Source organism: Astatotilapia calliptera, chromosome 4, assembly GCF_900246225.1.
Source record: "Astatotilapia calliptera chromosome 4, fAstCal1.2, whole genome shotgun sequence".
NCBI classification, from domain to species: Eukaryota; Metazoa; Chordata; class Actinopteri; order Cichliformes; family Cichlidae; genus Astatotilapia; species Astatotilapia calliptera.
Window position 1 is genome coordinate 28,739,110 of NC_039305.1, and position 21,789 is coordinate 28,760,898.

Sequence of the window (21,789 nt, forward strand, 5' to 3'; positions counted from 1 at the left end):
TTCTATCTTATCTTCTCTTATATGTTGAAACTATGCACTCACACAAATACATCTAGAAGCTGGTCCACTAGAAATGATAGTCTCAGTGGTTTTGTGGTGCGCTGACCCCATACAGTCGGAGAGCACCTGCAGGTAATGGGCTTCTCTCTGTTGCCTGCTTACAGTCATTACAGTCGTCTTTATGTTATATTAGTAGGGCTGAATCTGTGTTGAGCTTGTACTAGTCTAGTTGAAGAAGCTGGTAAGTTTAGAACCTGAGCTAGAAAAATGTGTTACTGTCTGTGGTTAATCTCTATGGTGCTGATCAAAGGTTTTGTTTTTACTATTACGGCGTGTGTCTGTGTGTGAGTGAGAGGGGGTGCAGGTGGTGACGATGGTGGTTAGGGGGGGTGAGATACCGTGTTTGCTCTTGTGTAACATGGCGATAAAGAGACCCTAAAAACAAATAGCCAGCTGTGGGTGTCGGGCAGAAGTACAGTTTTCGTTTGGTTTTTAAGGTTTGTTTGTTTTTTTAAATCGTCAATAATAGATATATTTTAATCTCCATGATAAAATTTGATTTCACATGCCGTATTGCGCGATGGTGTTTACGCAATGCCCATTTCTAGCCGCCAGGTGGCACTGTTGCAAAGGCTTATCGCGTTGGTGCCCAGTGTGCCTCCAGCAGAGAGCAGTGCTTGGTTGGATGTGAGCGCCACAGATCTGTCTCTACTTCCAGAGCGAAGATGGCGGTCTCGGTATTCCGTGGCGTGCGGCTTCTCTCCATTGGAGACGCGAATGGAGATATACAGCGGCACTCAGAGCAGCAGCCGCTGCGGTTAGAAGTGAAGACATCACAAGATGCTGCCCTCCTCAATCTCTCCAATGGTGAGTTGACCCTTTTCCGCAGTTGCCGCAGATGGTCGGCCTGACTCAACTGCCGCGCCGCTAATGCTATTGCAGCGTTAATGCTTACAGGCTAAACTGCCAGCGTTAGTAGCCGAGAAGCTAACGCATCTTGAGAGACCACGTCGCCACCTTCTGCTTGTCACGAGGAAGCTCTTAAAACCCCGTTTTATCACCGTCCCGTAGGTGTTTTAATGTTGCTAACTTTAAGCTCTCGCCATTCGCACGAGTTCAGTGCTTTGAAGACCACGGGAAACGTATAACGTAACACATGCAACGTAGCTTAAGCGCATCAGTAAGCAGGGTAGCTAAGTAATGTGTACTTTAATGCTAGTTAAACAATGCCACTAGCCTGGCCTCAGCGGTGATGCGCCAACGTCCCGCACATTTGCTTTTTGTGTTTTCTCCCTGTTTTCCCCCTCCTATCTCACCAACGTGTATTTTGTCTCACAAATATGTTCAATATATTAATATGTAAACGAATAGACTTTGTGTTGTCTAGAGACACCCGATGGACGGGTTCGAGTGTTTAGCTCGTGGACTAGCCTTCCCGATTGTTTTGGAGCCCAGAGCAGAGGGCATCACTCCTGACCCGCTCCGATGTGTTGTAATCCTTGGGACGACTCGCCGTCATCGCTGCTCTTTATTTTAGCCATCAGCACGTTCCCTTGTAAAACTTGCACTCTGTGTGCTGGTATAAGTTCGTAATGTTTAAGGTGCCAAGACGAAACCGGGCCCTCATTACTTATGCGTTTATCTTTGTTCTCGCTGGAACAATAGCCGGGTCCCGCCGCCTCCTTCCCTCCCGTGTGGAGGCAGCAGCAGAGCCGCTCCGCTCCTCCGCGGCTTTTCTGTTGAATGGGATGTCCCGCTGAAAAGAAACGGCCGCGCTGGACTCGCCTTCTGCTTCACACGCTCAAGTTCAAGAGAAGCACAACTCTGCGCCCAGGTTTCAGTGTATAATATCAGACCGTAGAGCTTTCTTCTAAAAATGATTTTCAGAGAACACAAGTTATACAAACTAACGAGGTTTGCCGCAAATAACTTATGTCATTGATTTTACACACAGTCTGTTTCAAATTGTTGGGCAGTATTGCTGTGTGGGTAACGCAGACCTTTCCGGAGCTGTGTGTAGTCTAGTAAATTTCCACAAGTGATGTCACTTACATTACTAATGGGCCAGGTCTGAAGTCTACCAGCTTTGAAAGAACGACATCTGGGGGTTTGGTTGGAAAGAAGGGCGCTTTACCAATCCTCTCCAGCAGGCTCGTCTCTGCTGGAGACCCTGCACTCATGTGCTCCTCCGATGCTTGGATTTCCTGTATGGTGAAGTCTTCTGCCCTCTTTGCTGGGTTCACGTGATTTAAGTTTAAATGTAAAAAGCACTTGATTTGTCTTTGACTTGGAAAGCGTTACAAAAACAAACTCTTATAACAAATTCAGGTCACTATGTGGAAATATTAAATATTAGTAAATAATGGAAAAAGCCTAATGAAATATAACCACTTAATTGTTATAAAAATGTCATTTGATACACACATTAGCACCATTAATAAAACATCTGTCGTCTCTTTGTGTGTGACAGCTCGGGAGCTCCTGTACCAAAACTCCAACAATCTTTCCAAGATGGGTTTTTTTTTTTTTTTGGACTTAGGTAGGAATTCATGCCAGTTTTTGGAGATGTGAAGCAGATTTTTCCCTGTAATTTTAGCACCACATGAATGCACCATTACAGGGGAACAACCAAAGACTTTTCAGAGGACTTGTTAGTGAAGTGTCTCTTGTGCTGCAGTAAGCCTTACAATCCCTGTAAGATGTTTTAGAGGGGAGGTCTGTGTCCAGTGTTCATGCTTTACTGAAATACATAAGAATATTGCACTTTTTTAGACTGCTGTCTCAAATGATATATTTAAAATGTCATAATTAGAAACCTTTAACTTTCATGCTAGTCTGAAAGTCCATATAGATGAAAAAAAAATATAGATAGATAGATATAGACACTGGATGTGCAGTCTGACTGGCTGACCATGCAGTGATGTGCATATTGTGTATTGTCATTTCCTGTCCAGTCAGGTTCATGTATCCATGACGTAAAGCCCCATAAACAATCATCACACTCATCACAGCTGAGCAGGTGCAGGCTCACTGTGGGTGAGGCAGTAAGAGGAGACCTAGAGAGGAAGCAGCTTAGTGAAAACTAAGCAACGTTAATTCTGCTCACAGACGACAGCTGCGCACAATCATTTTGTGCGAGTTCCAGATATTGTCAGAACAGAAGGCTCATTTCTTTCACTGAATTGATGAAGGTAACAGTGGAGAAATGTTAGCAGGACGGTGTGAAAGTTATAGAACTTGAGCTCCTTCATATGTTTATGTAACAGAGGCCGCCTTATTGAAATTGCTGTTCCTACTAGTACCTACATGGCTCGACTTTTGCATTGGGTAGCAGTTGCTTTTTTTTGTCTTTCAACTACCTGCACGGCCGGGGTCAACCGATTGGCCAGTCAATGGCATCATGAGAGTGACTCCTTCACAAAAATCAAACCGCCATTTTTGAAACCTGGCAATGAGGGAAACGGCTGGACAACAACCAACACTGTGGTCTGACACAAAGCCATAGACTGAGCAGCAGGTGTACCATCGCCTTGGTGTGGTCCATTGTTGCTTTGTTTGTGTTACATGCAAATGATTTCACAGGAATTTCAGTCATGTTGCTGTGTGACCCCAAACTCATTAGGTGGTACTAGAAAATGACAGTAGTTGAGTAGGTACTAGTAGAAAATGGGCTTTGCTATCTTATGTTGTCATTTAATGGGAAGTTGCACGGATCGTAAAGATGTAGGTCATGGCTAGCAGAAGCCAGCTCGTAAAAAAAAAAGCCTTAATGACATCACAAGTGCACTGCGTCACCTCAATTTCAGGTGACTGAATGTGTGACATTTCAAAAATGATCAGAATCGACACTTTTGTTCACAATATAGGAACTGTGTGATCCATTGATCCCCTACAGTTGGTCAGTGGACTGCCTGGATCATCTGTCTTTGTACTGAGACGGGTAATTTCTCACATTTTTAAAAAGGTATCTTATCATTTGTTTTGTAGTCTAAGTGGTTGAGAAGAGAACTCACCGACATGCTTGGCTGGCTTTTCTCCCAGAAGATGCATGTCTCTAAATCTGAAGTGTCGGTCTCAATCCTTTAATAGATGCTGGATTAGCTCCGCCTGCTTTATGAGTTCACACTGGGCCTGCTGTTTGGCCCTGGAGGAATATTTGCATTGGGCACTTTTACAGAAACGATTCTGTGGAACTTCCCTATACAGTTTTTTCCTTCCTCCTGACTTTTATTACATGGCCTGTTTTTCATAATGAAATGTGAATGTGAAACCTCAGAAAATAGAAGTTTATGCTTCGGTGTCCTGGTATCCTTTCTGCTGTTGTCAGCATGCAATCGTTCATTCTTGCAAAGAGCAAAATATGCCATTGCACTAAACCACTGTTTCATAGCAAAGCAGTTGCTTTTCGTTCTGCTCAGTTACCTGACAGGATAGACGACTGAGAAACTGAAAGAAATGTATTGGGCTCTTCCAGTCTGATGTTTTGACTCGAGGCCCATGAGGGTGCAGGCTGACTGTACCCTCAGGCTAAAATAAAAGACTAAGCGCTCTCAGTATGAAATAAATGAAATGAAAAATGGTCATAATGAACTTTAGTCAGTTATAGTAGAGTATGAGCGTATTATGTTGCTATATTGATGGAGTATGTTCTGATTTTTAAAATAGCTTTTTGTCTTGGTCGTGTATTTCCTCTGTAACAGTAAACACATTACAGGAGTCTTCACACCTTTATCAGACACTTTTAGTCCTGATAAATTCTAAAGACAGACTATAAATGGACCGAGGCAGAATGCCAGCCCAGCAACAAGAAAGCAATATTCTAGAAACACCTTTATTGTCCACTTTGACCTCAGTGGTAAAGAGTAAGTAAAATCAACTTTTTGACAACTGAAACAAAAGCTCAGAAGGAATTTCTTAATAGAAATCATTGGGTGTTCTTAGGATGCACCAGTTAATTTAACCTGTGCATCTAGGAGCACATCCTGAGAGCTCTATAACGTTAACAAAACCAAAGGCAGCTCAAGCTCACACTTCCTCCCTTATCAGCCCACAGATGGCTACACGCAACCAGGAGAGCTAGTCTCAGTTTTGTTTTTTTTCTAGTCTCTTTAGACATCGTCAATAAAGTGTTGGTGTTAGAGTGAATTGTTAAATGTTGTCATTTTTTATGCTTGCCAACTCTGATGAAAGGAGTTCCACTGTCCCCCTTCCCAGATTCTCGAGGTTCTGGGTGGGGGGCTGTAGTGTCTTATTGCAGATACACCCTGTCTGGAAGATTTGTTTCTTGTGCTTTTATGACCCTTTGGTCAGCAGGAGGTCTCTCTCACACACACACACACACACACACACACACACACACACACACACACACACACACACACACACACACACACACACACACTCTTACAGAAGTTCACACATATACATACAATGCCTTGTCTTAGAACCATGTGGGCGTTGCTTTGCTGTGATGTGTTTTGTGTGAACTGTTTCTCAATAAAAGGCAGCGAGAGGAGGCCGGATTTGGGGGCATTTCGTGGTAGACATCAACGAGGCCTCCCTTGCAAGTGAAACGATCGATCGCTGTTGCCTTGTTTTTCTTTCACGGGAATAAGTCCTGGATACAGCGGGGTCTGAGTTTAGACCCAGCAGTTGGATACAGGTAAAACGTTGCATTTTAACAATGATGTCAACAAGGTAGTTCCGACTTGTGTTCCGGTTGTTTTGTGTACACATACAAATATACGCAAATCAGTAAATTTCAGCTCTTGCAGAGATCTTCTTGCAGCCTGTTTGAGCCGGACTAAGGAAACTAAGACTGCACTGTGTCCAGGTCTCTTCTATCCTCCTTTTCCAATCATTTTAAGTGTGAACCTACTGAGACAAGGTGCCAACACCAGCATTATAGTGCAATAGCAGTGACACAGCATGGGGTGGAAGATGCTATATTAACTTTGCTGCATGTAGTACATACTCATCAGGAGTCGTGCTAAGATTTATTTATTTCTTTGTTGACTTTTCATCAGCTGTGGCAGGAGAATTTTTGCTGCCCTCTCGATTGGCTTTAGTGGGCTTCTTATACGATAGAGAGGATGAGCACTGTCCAGTTCCTGAATCTTTCATTAAATGGTGTAAGAGAGCAAATCTTGTCCTAAACACCACAATGACTATTGTCCCCGTTAGTTTGGACCTGTTTTTGATGAACAATCCTTTATTTCAAATTTGTGAACATGAGCTGCGCACAGGTTGACAAATTGGTGTCCCCGAAATCATCCCTGAGATGCATATTGTGCTACATATTGTCTTATTGTTGTGATTGTTTTTATGTGGTGTATACAAATGTCATAGACACTTGGTGGAGTCATTGTTTACATCTAGGTGGCACGTATCCAACTACTAGCATCTCCTCCTTCATAACCTTCCTAAGTTGTCAGAGACTGACATGTGTCTCTTGCTCTCAGACGTGCCTGTGATTGCCACACTAGGGAACATAAATATATGCCATTGTTATAGCAATCATATCGGACTTATTTATACAGCGTAAAAATCTACATTGGTATTATCCCAGATGATATGTGGTGCAGGCCTCCTGGTCATTAATAACATGAGACATTTGGGATATCAGCTGTGGTCATTGTGCTTTCTTCTGCTACCCTCCTTCAGCACTCTGGCACTCACATGCTGTGATCTCAGCCCTCGCTGCTTTTAACCACCAGCAGAGTTTAAGCAGCATCACCTCGCTGCTTGTTTATATTTTGGTAAAGATAAGTATAAACTCTTTCTGTTCTCTCTCCCTTTCTTTCTAGGAGACGAGGCGAGCGTGTTCAAATGTTCGGTTTCCAGGGAGACCGAGTGCAGTCGCGTGGGGAAGCAGTCATTCATCATCACATTGGGCTGTAACAGTGTGCTGCTGCAGTTCTCCTCACCTACAGGTAAACACACAGGCAGCTGTGGCTCAGGAGGTACAGCGGGTTGTCTACCAGTTGGAAAGTTGGTAGGTTGATCCCAGGCTGCTCCAGTTGGCATGTGAAAATGTCCTCGGGCACAATACTGAACCCTGAGCTGTCCTCACTGCAATGCTTAGTAATAGGAAAAAAAAGTGCGTGAGTGTGAGTAAGTGAATGAAGCTTGTAGTAGAGTAGAAACGTGCAATATAAGCACCGTTCACCCCACCACAGTAAGACTGTTACACGTTGCATTTTATACAAGTTTGGAGCCAAGAATATGTCAACTCTCTGAAAGGGTTTTTTGTGTCTGGAGTTTTATGGAGCTGATGATGGTGAGCTGTTTCTGGGGTGTGGTGCAGCTTGTTAACAACAAAGTCAAATACTCATCTCATGACAGCCTGCTTTTATCACCTGCAGGACACTGTTTACAGTTTGCACTGAGTCAACGGTGTGTTCAGGAGCAGTGCAGTCATTTGAGTGTTATTAGTTAAAATAGTGTTTGTTTATCTGTTAAATGAAAATTGTGTCACCATTCCTGGAAAGCTCCTCAGACCTCTGCAGGGAGTGTAGGAGAGTGTCTGTTTCTCTGATGAGCATAAGTGTAGATTCTTACACCCAAATTTATTCCCTGTTTTATTTATTTTTTCTGCAAACAGTTTTACAACAAGTATATTTTTCTGTAAACATTAATATATGATCCTAAAGCAGGACAACTATACTGTCCTTGCTGACCTCATGTCAGATGTGTACGTAGACAAAGCCTTGGTTTGGATTCTCTTTATTTTTATTTGTTACTCAAACCCTTAAACACCCCCCAGTCTGCAACTGAAAGAATAAAAACTAAAGATGCCTTTTAATGAAATACTCATCAGATCCGATTGTCCCACATTTCATTCGTTGCGATATTCATATTAAGTTAACTTAATTAGTCAGTATTTTTGCCAGGTTTCTTTCCACGCTTCAAACAGGCTAATCTTTGTTGATATTGGAGGTCTTTATCAGTCTTAGTCAAACGCTTAAAACACACATTTTTATAATACTACTATAGACACACACACACATACATGTTTTTATATCTCAGTGAGGACATCTCATTGACATCATGCTTTCCCTAGCTGCTTACTTTAACCCCAACCATGAAAATGAATGCCTAGTCCTAACCCTCAGCCTAAACGTAACCATAACCTAACTGTAACCCTGACACTAAAACCACATTTTGAGCCTCAAAAATGTTTTCAAACTCACAGGGAAGGGCAGTTTGTCCCCATAAGTGACTGTTGGTCCCCACTAATATAGCTGCACGCCCATTTTCTGTCCTCACTAAGCTGTCTAAACATGTACACGCACACACTCACACAGGGCTGCGTTGTCAGCAGCTGTTACTTTCAACCTGCTTTATGGATTTAACAGCTTCACATTTTTCCCACAGGCAGTACACTCATCTGTGCTTGTGATTGGCTATACTCTGACAGATACATGTTCAGATGAACGGGGTGCTGTTGGCAAAGATTATATTTAATGTGTTTCTATACCTCCGTTTGGACGCACACATGCTCACGTGTGCCTGTGCATATGCCCCTTCTCACTACTGCCACAAATCTGATGACATTGGAAAAATAGCAGCCACTGCCATCAAGCTGACAGATGCTGAAAAAATGAAGTGCTTTTTGTTTATTTATTAATTTTATTTTATTTGGGAATAAATTGAGATTTAATTCAATTTTATTTATATAGCGCCAAATCACAACAGCTGCCTCAAGGCGCGCGATTAATTGAGATTTCTGTGTTCACCTTGAACAAAAAGTCGTCTAAATGCACAAAGGAAGCAGAAAAAGAAGGAAATGTTGTGATTGTTGGATGCATCAGTATTGGTGCATTTTCCATGATATGTGTTAAAAATGCTAATACTGTGTGCACTGAGGAGGAGGTAGACCCACTCATGATTAATGGAGACACACACCAAGGTATGTGGGACATGGCAGTTTAAAAAAATGATCTATGCTTGTGAAATGCAAACTTAAATCTTAAAACTGTGATATTGAATTACTTAATTATTTAATCATGTATTTGTTACACCTAAGCTGCAGTTGTTGCACATGATTTAATATTGTTTCCCAGCACGAGAGGACAGAAAACCAAACTGTTTACAGCTGACAGCACAGGAAGAGAAAAAGGATTAAACTGCAGTGTAGCTCAACAAAACCAACTTACGGTGTGTTTGTGCTTCGCTTCAGACTTTCAGTCTTTTTATAACGTGCTGAAGAACTGTCGTGGGCATCTTGGAGAGCAATCTGTCTTCAGTGAAAGAACAGAGGAGTCCTCTGCTGTACAGTATTTCCAGGTGACTGTCACACACTCTCACACACTCTCACATAATTTTGGGACTCTTGAATTATCTCCTGACTAATTTGAATCCACATTTCCTTTTAAACACACTGCAGTAATGACGCTTACTTTGTTCTTGGCTGAGTATTTATAGACTGCTCATTACAGGAATATTCAGTCAGAATGAAGCCTGCTTCTGTTTTTTTGGGCACCATCTGAACTACTTTGTGTTTAAAAGTAGCTGCAAGTCAGCTCCAGGAGGAGTTAAAAGGGCTCTGTAGCACTTCTACCTGCAAGCATCCATCTGTTGAGAAGCCGCTTGGTTTGGTTGTTTACAGATCCCAGCACAAACTTGGGTGCTTTATGTCTGAGCTGGTCCTTTTATTTACTTATCTTTTTTTTAAGAAACTTAAAGAAGATTAACTTTGTTTCTCTTTTTTTAAAACTGCAAATTGAGCTCAAGTCAAAGTGCCAAAAGTCCAAACTCATGAGCGTGCTTGTGTTTGTGTTTCTGCAGTTTTATGGCTACCTCTCGCAGCAACAGAACATGATGCAGGACTATGTTCGGACAGGGACTTACCAGCGGGCTATTCTCCAGAACCACACTGACTTTAAGGACAAGGTAGCGAGCTGAATATGTGCTATTTGATAAGGCTGACAGATGCTTGAAAACAGCTGGTTTACATTAAGTACAGACTAAAGTGTTGTCCTGCAGCTGTGACTGTGTGCTGTCTTTTCTCCAGGTGGTGCTGGATGTGGGTTGTGGCTCGGGAATCCTCTCTTTCTTTGCAGCTCAAGCTGGAGCTAGGAAGGTGTACGCTGTAGAGGCCAGCACCATGGCACAGCACGCCGAGGTACACACACAGATTCATGCTGAGATCAGTGACCTACCTCTGATTATGCTTTCACTGGATGCACAGCCTCTCACTGTTTACGATCCATTCTAAACACTATACTAAATGTTTTAAATTCAGGTGATGTTGTTTGAGCTGTGGGAATCTCGCTGTTGCTGAAAATGTAACAGCTGTGAGCTCTGGCTGTCTGGACAGTCCACATTAACTTTAGATCAGACAAGCTAAATCCAGCTTTTTGAATGATGATGTGTTTGTTGTGTTGTGCTGCAGGTGCTGGTGAACAGCAACCGTCTGGGGGAGCGTGTGGCCGTCATTCCGGGCAAAGTAGAGGAGGTGACGCTGCCGGAGCAAGTTGACATCATCATTTCAGAGCCCATGGGTTACATGCTGTTCAATGAGCGCATGCTGGAGAGCTACCTGCATGCTAAGAAGTTCCTCAAACCTAATGGTGAGTCTTGGAAGAACAAGAGATGTACTTGAAATGTTAGAATGGAGGCTGAGACTGCAGACAGCCACAGATTAGTGACAGTAGCTGCTTCTGGCGAGTTCTGCATGTTGTCAGATATCCACAGGCTTTGGTGTTCCAAATCATTTGATGTCAGTTTAGAAGAATCTTGCACTGTGGTGGAAGATACGTGAACACGAGTTTTGCTTACTGTCTTCATCGGTGCGGGTGTTTCAGGTAAAATGTTCCCCACTATTGGAGATGTCCACCTGGCCCCCTTCACAGATGAGCAGCTGTACATGGAGCAGTTCACCAAAGCCAACTTCTGGTAAGAACAGAACGAGGGAGGGAACGAAGGAGGTTCTCTGGGTCAGCGTCATTGTTTTCTTCATCGGATTCATTTGGTTAGAAAGCTTTTCTATGCATGAATGTCTTTTTAATGCCTTATCAAATTGAGAAACTCCTTCATGCATCTGAGCTCCAAGTAAAGGCAGTTTTCTTCTTTCTTCTCTGCTGGCAGTTTAACTATTCATTTGTTTCTGTTATGAGAGCGGAGTATTGTTCAAAATGTTGGTCATTACGTTCGAAATCTTAATCTTAATCATCTGACCGTTTGCATCAGCGAGGGAGTTGGTGCTTCAGCAGCGTGCAAAGGTGTTTATCGCACTCAGAGGTATGAGTCATGCAAACTAGCGTGATAACAGTAGGCACGAGTGAGTGTAGGACGCAATCAGAGTCGATGCTAATGTTGTCGAGTTGACGTCAAACCGGTTTCGGCTGTTTAAGAAGCAGTAGATCCTTGGAGAGGTGTGTCCCTAAATACAAAATGTACTTGGTTTTTGTTGTTGATTTTGTTTTTTAAATGATGATGTCATGTTGGGCTTGCAGGAGTACTCGCTGCCCAAAATGAGCTAATGATTTGATTTTTATTGCTCTTGTTTACTTACATTCATTGGCATGTGCATTGGTGCGTGTGCTTTTTATGACTCAGAATTCAGCTTCATTTTAAAATACACTAAGACTCCTGCAGGGTCAAGTGTGTTGGTGAGCCATTTTTATTGCTGAGGCAGGAATCAAGCAATCTAAAAGTGGGAATCTACACTTCTTCCTGTCCCCTCAGGTACCAGCCCTCCTTCCACGGTGTAGACCTCTCTGCCCTGCGGGGGGCAGCAGTGGACGAGTATTTCCGCCAGCCAATTGTGGTAAGTAATGCATGCATGCATGTGCAGGATTTTAAGATCAGAATTGAACAAACGAGCAAAGCGATCTGACGGTAATATCGACTTCTTAATTGGCTTTTTGTGGGCGCAGTGTTTTGTAGAAATTAGAGTTGTGTGAAAGCAGATTTCTTTCCCCCCACAGGACACGTTTGATATCCGTATTCTGATGGCCAAGTCAGTCAAATACACAGTCAACTTCCTGGAGGCCAAAGAAGAGGATCTTTACAGGTGTGTGTCCAGTTTAATGTGTGTCTGTGATTACTTTAGGAGTGTCTACTAATAAATGATAAATGGTTTTGCTTTCAGGATAGAGATTCCCTTTAAGTTCCACATGATGCATTCGGGCCTGGTGCACGGCCTGGCTTTCTGGTTTGACGTGGCTTTTATTGGATCAGTGTAAGTCAGGAAGTCTGCGTGAGTGTGTTGAAGCTAAAGAAGTTTTGACGTGCGCCAGATTTGTCCTTAAACATCAATCTATTTGTGTTCCTGTAGGATGACAGTGTGGCTATCCACAGCACCCACAGAGCCTCTCACTCACTGGTACCAGGTGCGCTGTCTCCTGCAGTCTCCTCTTTTCACCAAGGCTGGGGACACTTTGTCCGGCACTGCGCTGCTGGTGGCCAACAAGAGGTATGTTAGAATTAATGCAAGAAAACTACAGTTTCATTCACCCAAATCTGTAGCATAAGCTTTGACGTCACAGCAAACCCTGTTGTCGTGTTTTGGAAACCTGTTCATTTCCTAGCTGAAGTTGGGCATCAACATGGGAGCATGCCTTAAGTGGCCACTCCAGGAACCTTGCTTGCATGCTAATCATGTTATTCTGATGATAATTAGTCTCAATATTTACTTCTTAACAGACAAAGCTACGACATCAGTATTGTTGCCCAGGTGGACCAGACAGGATCAAAGTCCAGCAACCTCCTGGACTTGAAGAACCCCTTTTTCAGGTGAGTTTATCCTGACCACAGCAAACACAGCCAATCTGCTTTGCACTATTGACACAGTGTCTGGTGTCGGTGAACAGTCTTCTCTAACTTCTTATATCTATTTTTATCTATGTGCAGGTACACAGGCACTACCCCCAACCCCCCTCCTGGCTCACACTACACCTCCCCGTCTGAGAACATGTGGAACACAGGGGCAGCCTACAACATGAGTCAGGGGATGGCTGTATCAGGTGAACACACTCAGACACTGCTAGATTAAGTAAATACTTCAGACATGGCGTGGTATGTCCATTCTCCATATCCCAGCTGTCTTAGAGCAGAGGCAGAGTACACCCTGGACAGGTAGTCTGTCGCAGGGCTAATACAGAGAGACAGACAATCACTCGCACTCACAGGCACACCTGGGCAATTTAGGCCAATTAACCTAACCCCATTAACTGCATATCTTTGGACTGTGGGAGGAAGCCAGAGAGAAACCACGCGAACACGGGGAGAACAAACTGCAAACAGAAAGACCACCGTGCTGCCACACAGAGACCAAAGAACAACAAATATAGTTACCTGTTAGAACAAAGCAGGACTGAGAATTAAATGCATTGGATGGTGCTCACTAATCATGATGACAGCGATGAAGACCAGCAGCTGAAACACGATGGTCAAGCGATGAAGTTGTTCTGTATAGTAGTGTAGCTGCAGCGGTTCTTCAGATTTGTCCTCTTCTCTGGGCTTCTTGGAAGTAAGTGAAGCGGTTCCACAAACGTCCGCTTTAGTAGCAAAACTCCAATGTAGAAACAGGAAAGACTAAATCAGTTCAAACATGAGCCAGTGTAAAAACCAGTCTGCATGCATTTATTATAGTACACATGCCTGAAATTTCATGCACATCTATTCTATAGCTTTATTAGCTCAAGTTTCTGAGAACCTGGGAAGAAGACTGTATATAATGATGGACATAGCCAGGTGTGACTCACTTTGCCCTGGAGCTAGATTGAAGTCCAGAGTTATGCCTTGTAGTCAGCACCAGCTTTTCCAGCTGTAACTGTGCAGATACAAGAGGAAATGCTAGGTTACAGCTAAACTAGCAACATATGCTAATAGACTGTTTGTTTGTTTTTAAAGGTTGAATGTTAGTTTAAAACAGTTTGTTCTAAAATATTTATGAGGAATGAACAGCAACAACATCCTGTCTGAAAAGTTAAACTTCCAAATGTACAGTGCGGCCCTGCAGTAGAAGGACTTCCTGCCATGGTGCATCACTAACTGCTTACCAACTCCGGCATCACATTTTAAGATCACTTCCACTCTGGATGTGTTCAGGAACCAACCCCAAAGAGTGTTTTTTTTTGTTTGTTTTTTTTTGACGGTTTATAGTAAATGCTGTTTTTTGGGTTTCTTTGCTGCCTCTTTCTTCAGGGATGCCCGCAGCTTATGACCTCAGCACAGTCATCGGCAGCGGCCCGTCAGTGTCTCACAACAACCTCATCCCCCTGGGTATGAATCTCATCTGAAAATCATCATTTTACTGTTACTGGAGTGCATCTTTAGTCCTCAAAACACTGACATTCAAGCTCATCAAATCACACTTAACTCTTTTAATGCTGTTTTTTTAATTTATTTTTTTAACCCCACTCTGTTGTTTCGGCTCCTCTGAGCAACATCAAAGGGCTTTTAGTTTGAAAACGTTTGAAAGTACTCAGTTATAGTTTAGCTTTTGATTTTAGTGATATTTCTGATGTTTACATCAGAATACAGCTTATAGTCTGTGATGGGACCCAAATTACTGCAGATTTTTGTAAAGCAGCTGATGTGGCATGCGTTTATTGCTCTGGTGAAATGGTTTGTCACTCCCGATGCTACTTGGTTTTAACAGTGCTTTCATCTCTGATTGGTCACAGTGAACACAGGGATTGTAAATCATACCCACTCCAGGATGGGCTCAATCATGAGCACAGGAATTGTCCAGGGTAAGCCCACTGGTCCACAAACACAAGTTTACTGTCCAAGTCTTCTCAGTGTGAACGTTGACTGTTATGCTTTGTTTCCAATTCAGGAGCCACTACGGGTCAGTCCGGCCCCAGTAGCAGCGGTACTTACTATCCTGTCACCAACCAGTTCACCATGGGGGGCGCTGCCATCTCCATGGCCTCACCTATGGTCATCCCTAGCAACACCATGCATTATGGCAGTTAAGACGAAGACCTCGCAAAGACCTCCTATGCCCCCGCATGAGAAGAATCCCCCTTCCCCTCCCCAACCCAGATTGATCACCAACTGCAGCCAAAACCAGTATACCAAAACCAGCTCTGTGCTGGAGATTCCTTTTTGTTCGACACCCTCTTTCTGCTCTGTTGAATCATCGCTAGATGAACCGTTGAAAACTCTCGTTTCCGTCCAGACTCTTGTCTTTCCGAAAGCCGAAGCCTTCCTTTTCCCCCTCCCTCACTGGGACTGTATCATCTGAGATGCACAGAAGTTTATCATCTGACCTCCCTGGGTTTCCACCCTCCTTCGATATGTATTTCAATCCCTCCACCTCCCTTATTTTCTCTTTATAGCTCATTATTTAGATGTCATGACCCTGCGAGTGTTTGTCTTTCCTCAAGAATCCGCTTGTTGTCAGATACCAACATCGGTCCGCTCCCGTGGTTCTCCACACTTCCTCACCAGTGATGCTGAAGCTTTTCACTTGTGCAGTAGGACACTGTTATCATGATCATCATCACTGCGTCTCTACAGGTGCCACCTTAGATTTTCATACTGGATCCAGCCATGTTCCCTCCACACTTCCCCAGAGACTGAGCTGTGCCGAATGAAACAGCCCCCTCAAATTATTAAACAAATGGCATCTTGCTTACTCCTACTCATGCAGTTTGGGTTTAGGCGGAGGAGGATGGATCACAAACTGAAGCCATCTACAAGTCTTGGCACCCAGAGGAGTAGAAATATTTTTTTTGTGTTTTGTTGTTTTGTTTTTTTCGTGGCTTGGACAGGCTGACCCTCAGAGTTCTGCTTGGAAGCATTGGTGTTGCTCTATCACCTTCCATGCTGAGTCATGATAACGGAGCGTCTCAGTGTCTGCTATAAGTTGCTGTTTGTTGACATCCCCAGTCTTTTAAAATGATGGCATTCTCCAATTCAGACAGGTTACCTTTCCGTTAATGTTGTTCAGCGTCTTATTCAGACAAATCCACAATATGTACACAGCGTTGCCCGCACGTGTAGCCAGCACTAATTCTGGTGGAATTTGACCCCATTTCTAAATGTTTGGGTCTCTGCTGTTGTCAGTCAGAAGCGAGTCTCCTTTTTGTGTGCGCGCTGCTGTTTAGGACGTTCAGAGTTGTAACCGTGTGTGTTTCTATCAGTAAATGTGACTACACTGAGACTTGTGTGATGATATAAGTGATGCGTAAATGTTACTAGGCCTTATAAGATGACTCACTGTGGTTAATATCTGAACAGGAAACTTGAAGATGCCCTCGGGTTAATGGAAAAGAGCGACTGAATGGTTGGGGCTTTTCAGTAAATGCTCCTGTGTGCCATTCAGTGTGGCTGCGCGTGCTGTTAGGGTTAGAGTCCTACTTACCCACGGACTCTGAAAGAATGAGTAGCTGAAATATTGGTGTTGCAGATGGGATAAGTTGGGATGCTAACTTACCTCATCTTTGCATAATACCACTTTATTCTACTTCCTGTTTTTCATATTAAGAAGCAGTAGAACTGTTCAGATTACCGACTCACACCTTCTAAAAACAGTAGGTGTCTTAGATGGATTTAATATCTTGAGGAAAATCACAGGAAAATAAAACTTGAGGAATCGGATGCTTTGACGAGCAGCAGTAGGATGCTGTGTCTGCACAGGACATTTCCAGCTCTGTCTTCATTGTGGCATTGCCACCGTCCAAAGTGAATACAAAAATTCAACAAGACACCATTAGAGGAGTTGCAGGAAGATTTTTTTTTTGGTCCAGTCTTTATTTCGTGTTATACAACTGAATTTAGCATGAAGTTCACACATTGAAATTCATGTTTTTAAATCAGAGTTTTAAGGCAAATCTGTATTTGAGCTGATGACCTGTTTGATCCTGTAGGGTTCTTCCCATTCCAGATGAACATGTTTGTCACCACTGTAAACGGCTCCAGCTCGATATGAAAGGGTTTCTGATCAGTGCGTGAACTGTACGACACTTACAGTGGTGGTAGTAGTAATAGATGGTCAGGAGATGATAAACTTACAGCAGTTCACTCATCCACATCGATCTGTAATTACGGCCCTGTCATAGTAGTCAGCTTTATTCTTGTTAGAGTTATTTTTGGCTGCCACCAAATTTTGGCTTTTGTTGGTCTGTGGTTGCCAAATAGCTGCTAGCTGCTTGCCATGTCTCTTTAGGGACTTGTGGAAGATTTGATTGTTTCTTGTACCCAACATGGAAGGTGACGGATCGCACAGCCATAGAGAAGCTAGAACATTTCAGCCCTGTCAGCCTAAAATATGAAATGCACTTTCTGCTGCTGCTCATGTTTTCTGCACCCAGAAGGTTTTTTTTAAAAATCAGAATAAATTGCAGCAGCTTCTTGCCAGTCAGGCATTTGTTGAGCCAGATTGCTTTGGTGCAGTTGGAGGAAGATTTGGAGAATGAACCAGTAAAGACCAATGACCCAGGATGCAGCCAGCTGGCTAGCGGGAAAAGAAAAGCTGTGCCGGACCGGCAACGTCCTAGTTTACATCTTTGTTTCCTTTGCCTGACGCTCCTCCCAACCTCCCTTTGAGACTGTGAGACTGTCACAAGTAGACTTCAATGACAAGGCGAGGGAGAAGGGGCCGGTACGCCTCTCTCCTCGTCTGTTCAATGTGTATGACCTCCAACATATCATTGCCCCAACACACACACCCCTGCCCACACCCCCTTTTTATCAGTCAAGGAAAGAAAGACTGACACATTTATGCATTGCTTCCAGTGTCACAACTATTGGAATTTGAGTTAGTAGGAGTGCTGAGGGGGGAAAAATGTCTGTTTGTAGGAATAACTTTTTTTGTTTTCTTGATATATATTTTTTCTTTATTTCACAAAAAAAGCAAACAAGGAAAAAAGCGCAAATTAAATGTTGTGGAAATGTTTCAAAACCATCCTGGAGTCAGGTGTTGTAGTACTTTAATTTGTTAAATAGACTGTGGATACAACAGATGTTTACCATGTTGTAGCTGCTCTATAGCCATCGTGTCTCTTCTGTCATGGATTCATTGCTCTGTGTAGTCATAGTGGCATCCACTTTGACCATGGAAGTGTATGAGGAAGACTCACTGTCATGTTCTCTCATTTGTGTTCACCAACTAGTAATAACACCTTTCTCACTGTCTGACATTGACTCGTCTGCTCCAGACACAGTTAAAAGAAGCCACTGTGCTTAAGACTGCTAAGTGATTCCTGCTTTATGGGTACATTAGTCACTGATGTCCCAGTAGGCACCCTTTAAACCTTTAAATGACGCCATGAGGCAGCTATTATGGAGCAACGCATGGAAACGACTAATATCCAAGGCAAATTGGTAACAGAATAGAATATAAAAAGTAACTGATCATAGAATCATGACTTAAGAATAGTATATTCTGGCTTGCTTTCAGGAACAACCATAAGATTGCTGATATGGCTCTGTCTTCATAATTTCCCTGTATAAAAACGGGCAATGTCACTGCTACTTAATTTGAAAAGGGGTCAGGAGGTAATGCTGAAGACAACTTCGAGGTACTTCCAATGATATCTGCTGATACTGTGGTCTGAAAGTGGTCGGGCGAAAGCTGAATATTATTGGTCCTAATTGATGATAATTGGCAAAGAAAATGCAGTTTATCCATGATGATGAGTATTATTTACAAAAGAAATAATGGGGGGACTCTTATTGGTTAAGCTATTTTAAACATTTATATTGTCTGTGGGTGTTAAAAACATAGCTGTCATGTCATAAAGGCCTCGATATTTCCACCTGTGCAGTCGAGTGTGTACAAAATCATACGTGAAGAAGGGCGGGTCTAACTGTGAAGGTGCATCGCTTGATTGAGTCATTAGCCAATGAGCTTGTAGTTTAATGCCACAGGAAATCCTCCATTTAAAAACATGTTGTGGCCAAGATTTACAAAACAGACTGTTTTTATTCACTGACCCCAAATAAGTGACTCGGCCCATGAACTCCTGGGACACCACAGGAAATCTTTCTGTCACAACCATCCTGGTGCTAGTATGCTAGCAGTTGCTAATTAGTCATCAGTGCTGCGTCCAGCTGAAAATAACTGTAATGTCAGATTGCTGATATTTATTCATAAACCTTGGGGGTGCTCATAAAACCCCTAAGGGTTTTTTATTTAAATAGAAATAGAATTGTCTTTGTTTTTTGTGATGAATACAGCAGGTTGCGACACAGACCTCATGGGAGGCCTTCAGGGCAAGTGGTGCCTACAAACCAAACAAGGGTCTAAAAACAAGATTAAAAACTTGGGTTTCACAAATGTTTCTAATCTCCAGCAGTGTTCTGAACATGCATGTGTTTATATGTAAGTGTTTTCAGCCAAGCTGTGGGAAAATGAAGAGAGTTTGAGAGGTACAGTATTGAGGAAATCCACACTGAGGTGTTTGTACTTGAGGTAAGTGTTAAGGACAACGGTTTGGGTGGTTTCTCCTAGACTCACTGGTACAATGCTGTTCCAATAGCCATAATAAAAATACCAGCTACTCCAAATTCAATTGGGTAGCTAGGTGTAATTAAAGATGAGAGCCGTACTTACTGAGATCATAAAGCGTTTAAATTTATAAAATTGTAGGTGGAACTGGGATTGCACTCCATTTAGAGCACAGTTGTCGAACTCGAGGGCTGGTGTCCTGCAGGTTTTAGATGTGTCCTTGATCTAACACGGCTGATTTAAATGGCTGAATGACCTCCCCAACATGTCTTGAAGTTCTCCAGAAGCCTGGTAATGAACTTATCATTTGAATCAGGTGCGTTGACATAGGGTGAGATCTAAAACCGTGCAGGACTCGAGGCCTGGAGTTTGACACCCCTGATTTAGATCTTTCTCTGGTCTGGAAAAAAGGTTGGGTGTTTTTTTTTTTTTTTTTTTCTTTTTCTTTTTCCAAATGCTATTTTTTTAAAAACAAAACAAAAAACCCCCCAAAGCCTTCTGTAAAGTTAGGGCATCTCACATTTAAACAGAGATTAGTAGAAACGGTTTGAATCATATCTGTCAAAAAGATTACAGTTTATAGATGTAAATGGGAGTTGCACAAAACGTTCCATGGAGTTACGCTCTCTGGACTGTTGCTTGTAAAATTACACGTGCTTCCCTTTGATGATCCTGTTAGAAAGAAAACTTCAAACACTTTCATCACTAGACGGATGATACCCAACTTTCTTTATCCATGAAGCCATTTTTAGGAGTTTTCCTTCAGTGTGTTATTTGGCTAACTGTTAAATCAAGAATCCAGTTTAAAAACCTCACATACGAAATCTTGAACAATCAGGCCTTGTCTTGTCTTAAAGATCGCATAGTACCTTGTTCTAACAGAGCACTTCCCCCTCAGGGTGCAGGTTACCTGAGGGGGAAGGGATGTTAGTGGAATAGGAAACATGTTTTAGCTGTCAGGTCTTTCTTCTGTGGAACTAGTTTCCTTGTTTGTTTCTGTACTTTCAAGAGGTCTAGAAGTTTATTTATTGATTTAAAAAACAAAACAATTTCGCTTTCATTCACCCAACTATAGCTCTTAGTTAAGCTGGCTTATGCAGGCTTAAGTGAGTCTGCATACACATTTCTGGTTGGACAGAGGAGGGAGAGGGACATTCACCCAGTCCAGACACGCTGTAAATAAAAGATTACATTCATTTTGGCACTCCCCATGTTAAAGCCTTAAGGCCACCATCATGATGGTTTCTCTGAGCCAGAAGTGATCCTGTTTAGGGACATGATGGAGGGTTGAACGTTAGGGTGGGATTGCCTCTGAGCTGAGGTTTATGGCAAGAGTGAAAGGGAAGGTTTGCAAGATGGTAGTGAAGCCTGGTGCGAAATATGGCTTAAAAATTAGGCTGAGCTGGAGGTAGCATAGTTGACGATGTTAAGATTTTTATTGGGGAGTGACCAGAATGGACAGGATTAGAAATTAACATATCAGAGGGACTCATCAGTTTTTCCACCTTGGAGACAAAAGTTAGAGAGACGAGACACAACTGTCAGAGAGGAGGAAGACCACAGAAGATTCATGGATGTAATGAAGAAGAGCACACAGAGGGTTGGTGTGACCTTGGAGGATGCAAAGGATAGAATCAGCTTGAAGCAGATGATCTGCTGTGATGACCCTAAATCTACCAGCACAAGAAATATTGTTTGAAATATGAGCTAAAGTTGCGATCATACATTTTTTTGTTGATAAGCTCAAATGGAAAAGAAATAGGAAAAACTTGCATCGGCTTTAGCTTGCTTCATATAGCAAATCATGTAAGGTTTATATGATTTACGCCACTTTCTCATTACTTTCATATATTGTATTAGTAAGTATCCAAAACATACAAGTTTCATTTATATAATTTTTCAAGGTTTCTTATGTCTGTTTTCACTCTTGTCTGCTTTTCATACAAGTTTCACACAAGACAGATACAAACTTGATAAGATTTATAAATATCTTTTCCATATGGGAGAAGATGAGAAAGAATTGAGAAAATGGACAGAGACAAAAAACAAAAAGAAAACTCTTCTGTAGTGCATTTAATGTTTACTTGATGAAGAACAGTGTACACATACTGGTCACGCTCTCTTATCTACCTTGTTTTTCTTAATGGAGCTGGTTTTAATAGTTGTGAATGCACGAGCGTAAAATGCATTCACAACTATTCAGTTGTATTCATAGTCTGTATGCGTTACTAATATTCTGCTTAAAATACAGACTCCTGTGGTTCACTCGGTGTAAGCGGGGCCTATTATTTCTAATATTATTATTGTGCTCTGTTCCAGGAAAGCCTGTTTTAAGTAAATAAAGTACAGTTTATCGTGTGTGTGTGAGAGATCCATAG

General features: G+C 42.4%; 1 protein-coding gene across 1 annotated transcript; it reads left to right on the forward strand.

Moving 5' to 3' along the window:
- Positions 1-640: 640 nt before the first annotated feature.
- On the forward strand, positions 641-17,784 carry carm1 (coactivator-associated arginine methyltransferase 1). The gene is made up of 16 exons (XM_026165979.1): positions 641-867; positions 6,807-6,932; positions 9,182-9,288; positions 9,790-9,894; positions 10,016-10,126; positions 10,397-10,574; positions 10,809-10,899; positions 11,692-11,773; positions 11,934-12,019; positions 12,098-12,187; positions 12,284-12,421; positions 12,652-12,741; positions 12,859-12,971; positions 14,155-14,232; positions 14,637-14,705; positions 14,792-17,784. The coding sequence occupies exons 1-16, from the start codon at positions 726-728 to the stop codon at positions 14,929-14,931; spliced, it is 1,746 nt and encodes a 581-aa protein (XP_026021764.1). The 5' UTR covers positions 641-725; the 3' UTR covers positions 14,932-17,784.
- Positions 17,785-21,789: the final 4,005 nt, after the last annotated feature.

What these genes read in the sequence shown, in the direction of transcription:
- carm1 (XM_026165979.1), top strand. Translation starts at nt 726, where the DNA reads ATGGCGGTCTCGGTATTCCGTGGCGTGCGGCTTCTCTCCATTGGAGAC. An exon ending in TTGAAGAACCCCTTTTTCAG is followed by an intron (nt 12,742 to 12,858) that starts GTGAGTTTATCC and finishes ATCTATGTGCAG; the next exon opens with GTACACAGGCACTACCCCCA. An exon ending in CAACAACCTCATCCCCCTGG is followed by an intron (nt 14,233 to 14,636) that starts GTATGAATCTCA and finishes GATTGGTCACAG; the next exon opens with TGAACACAGGGATTGTAAAT.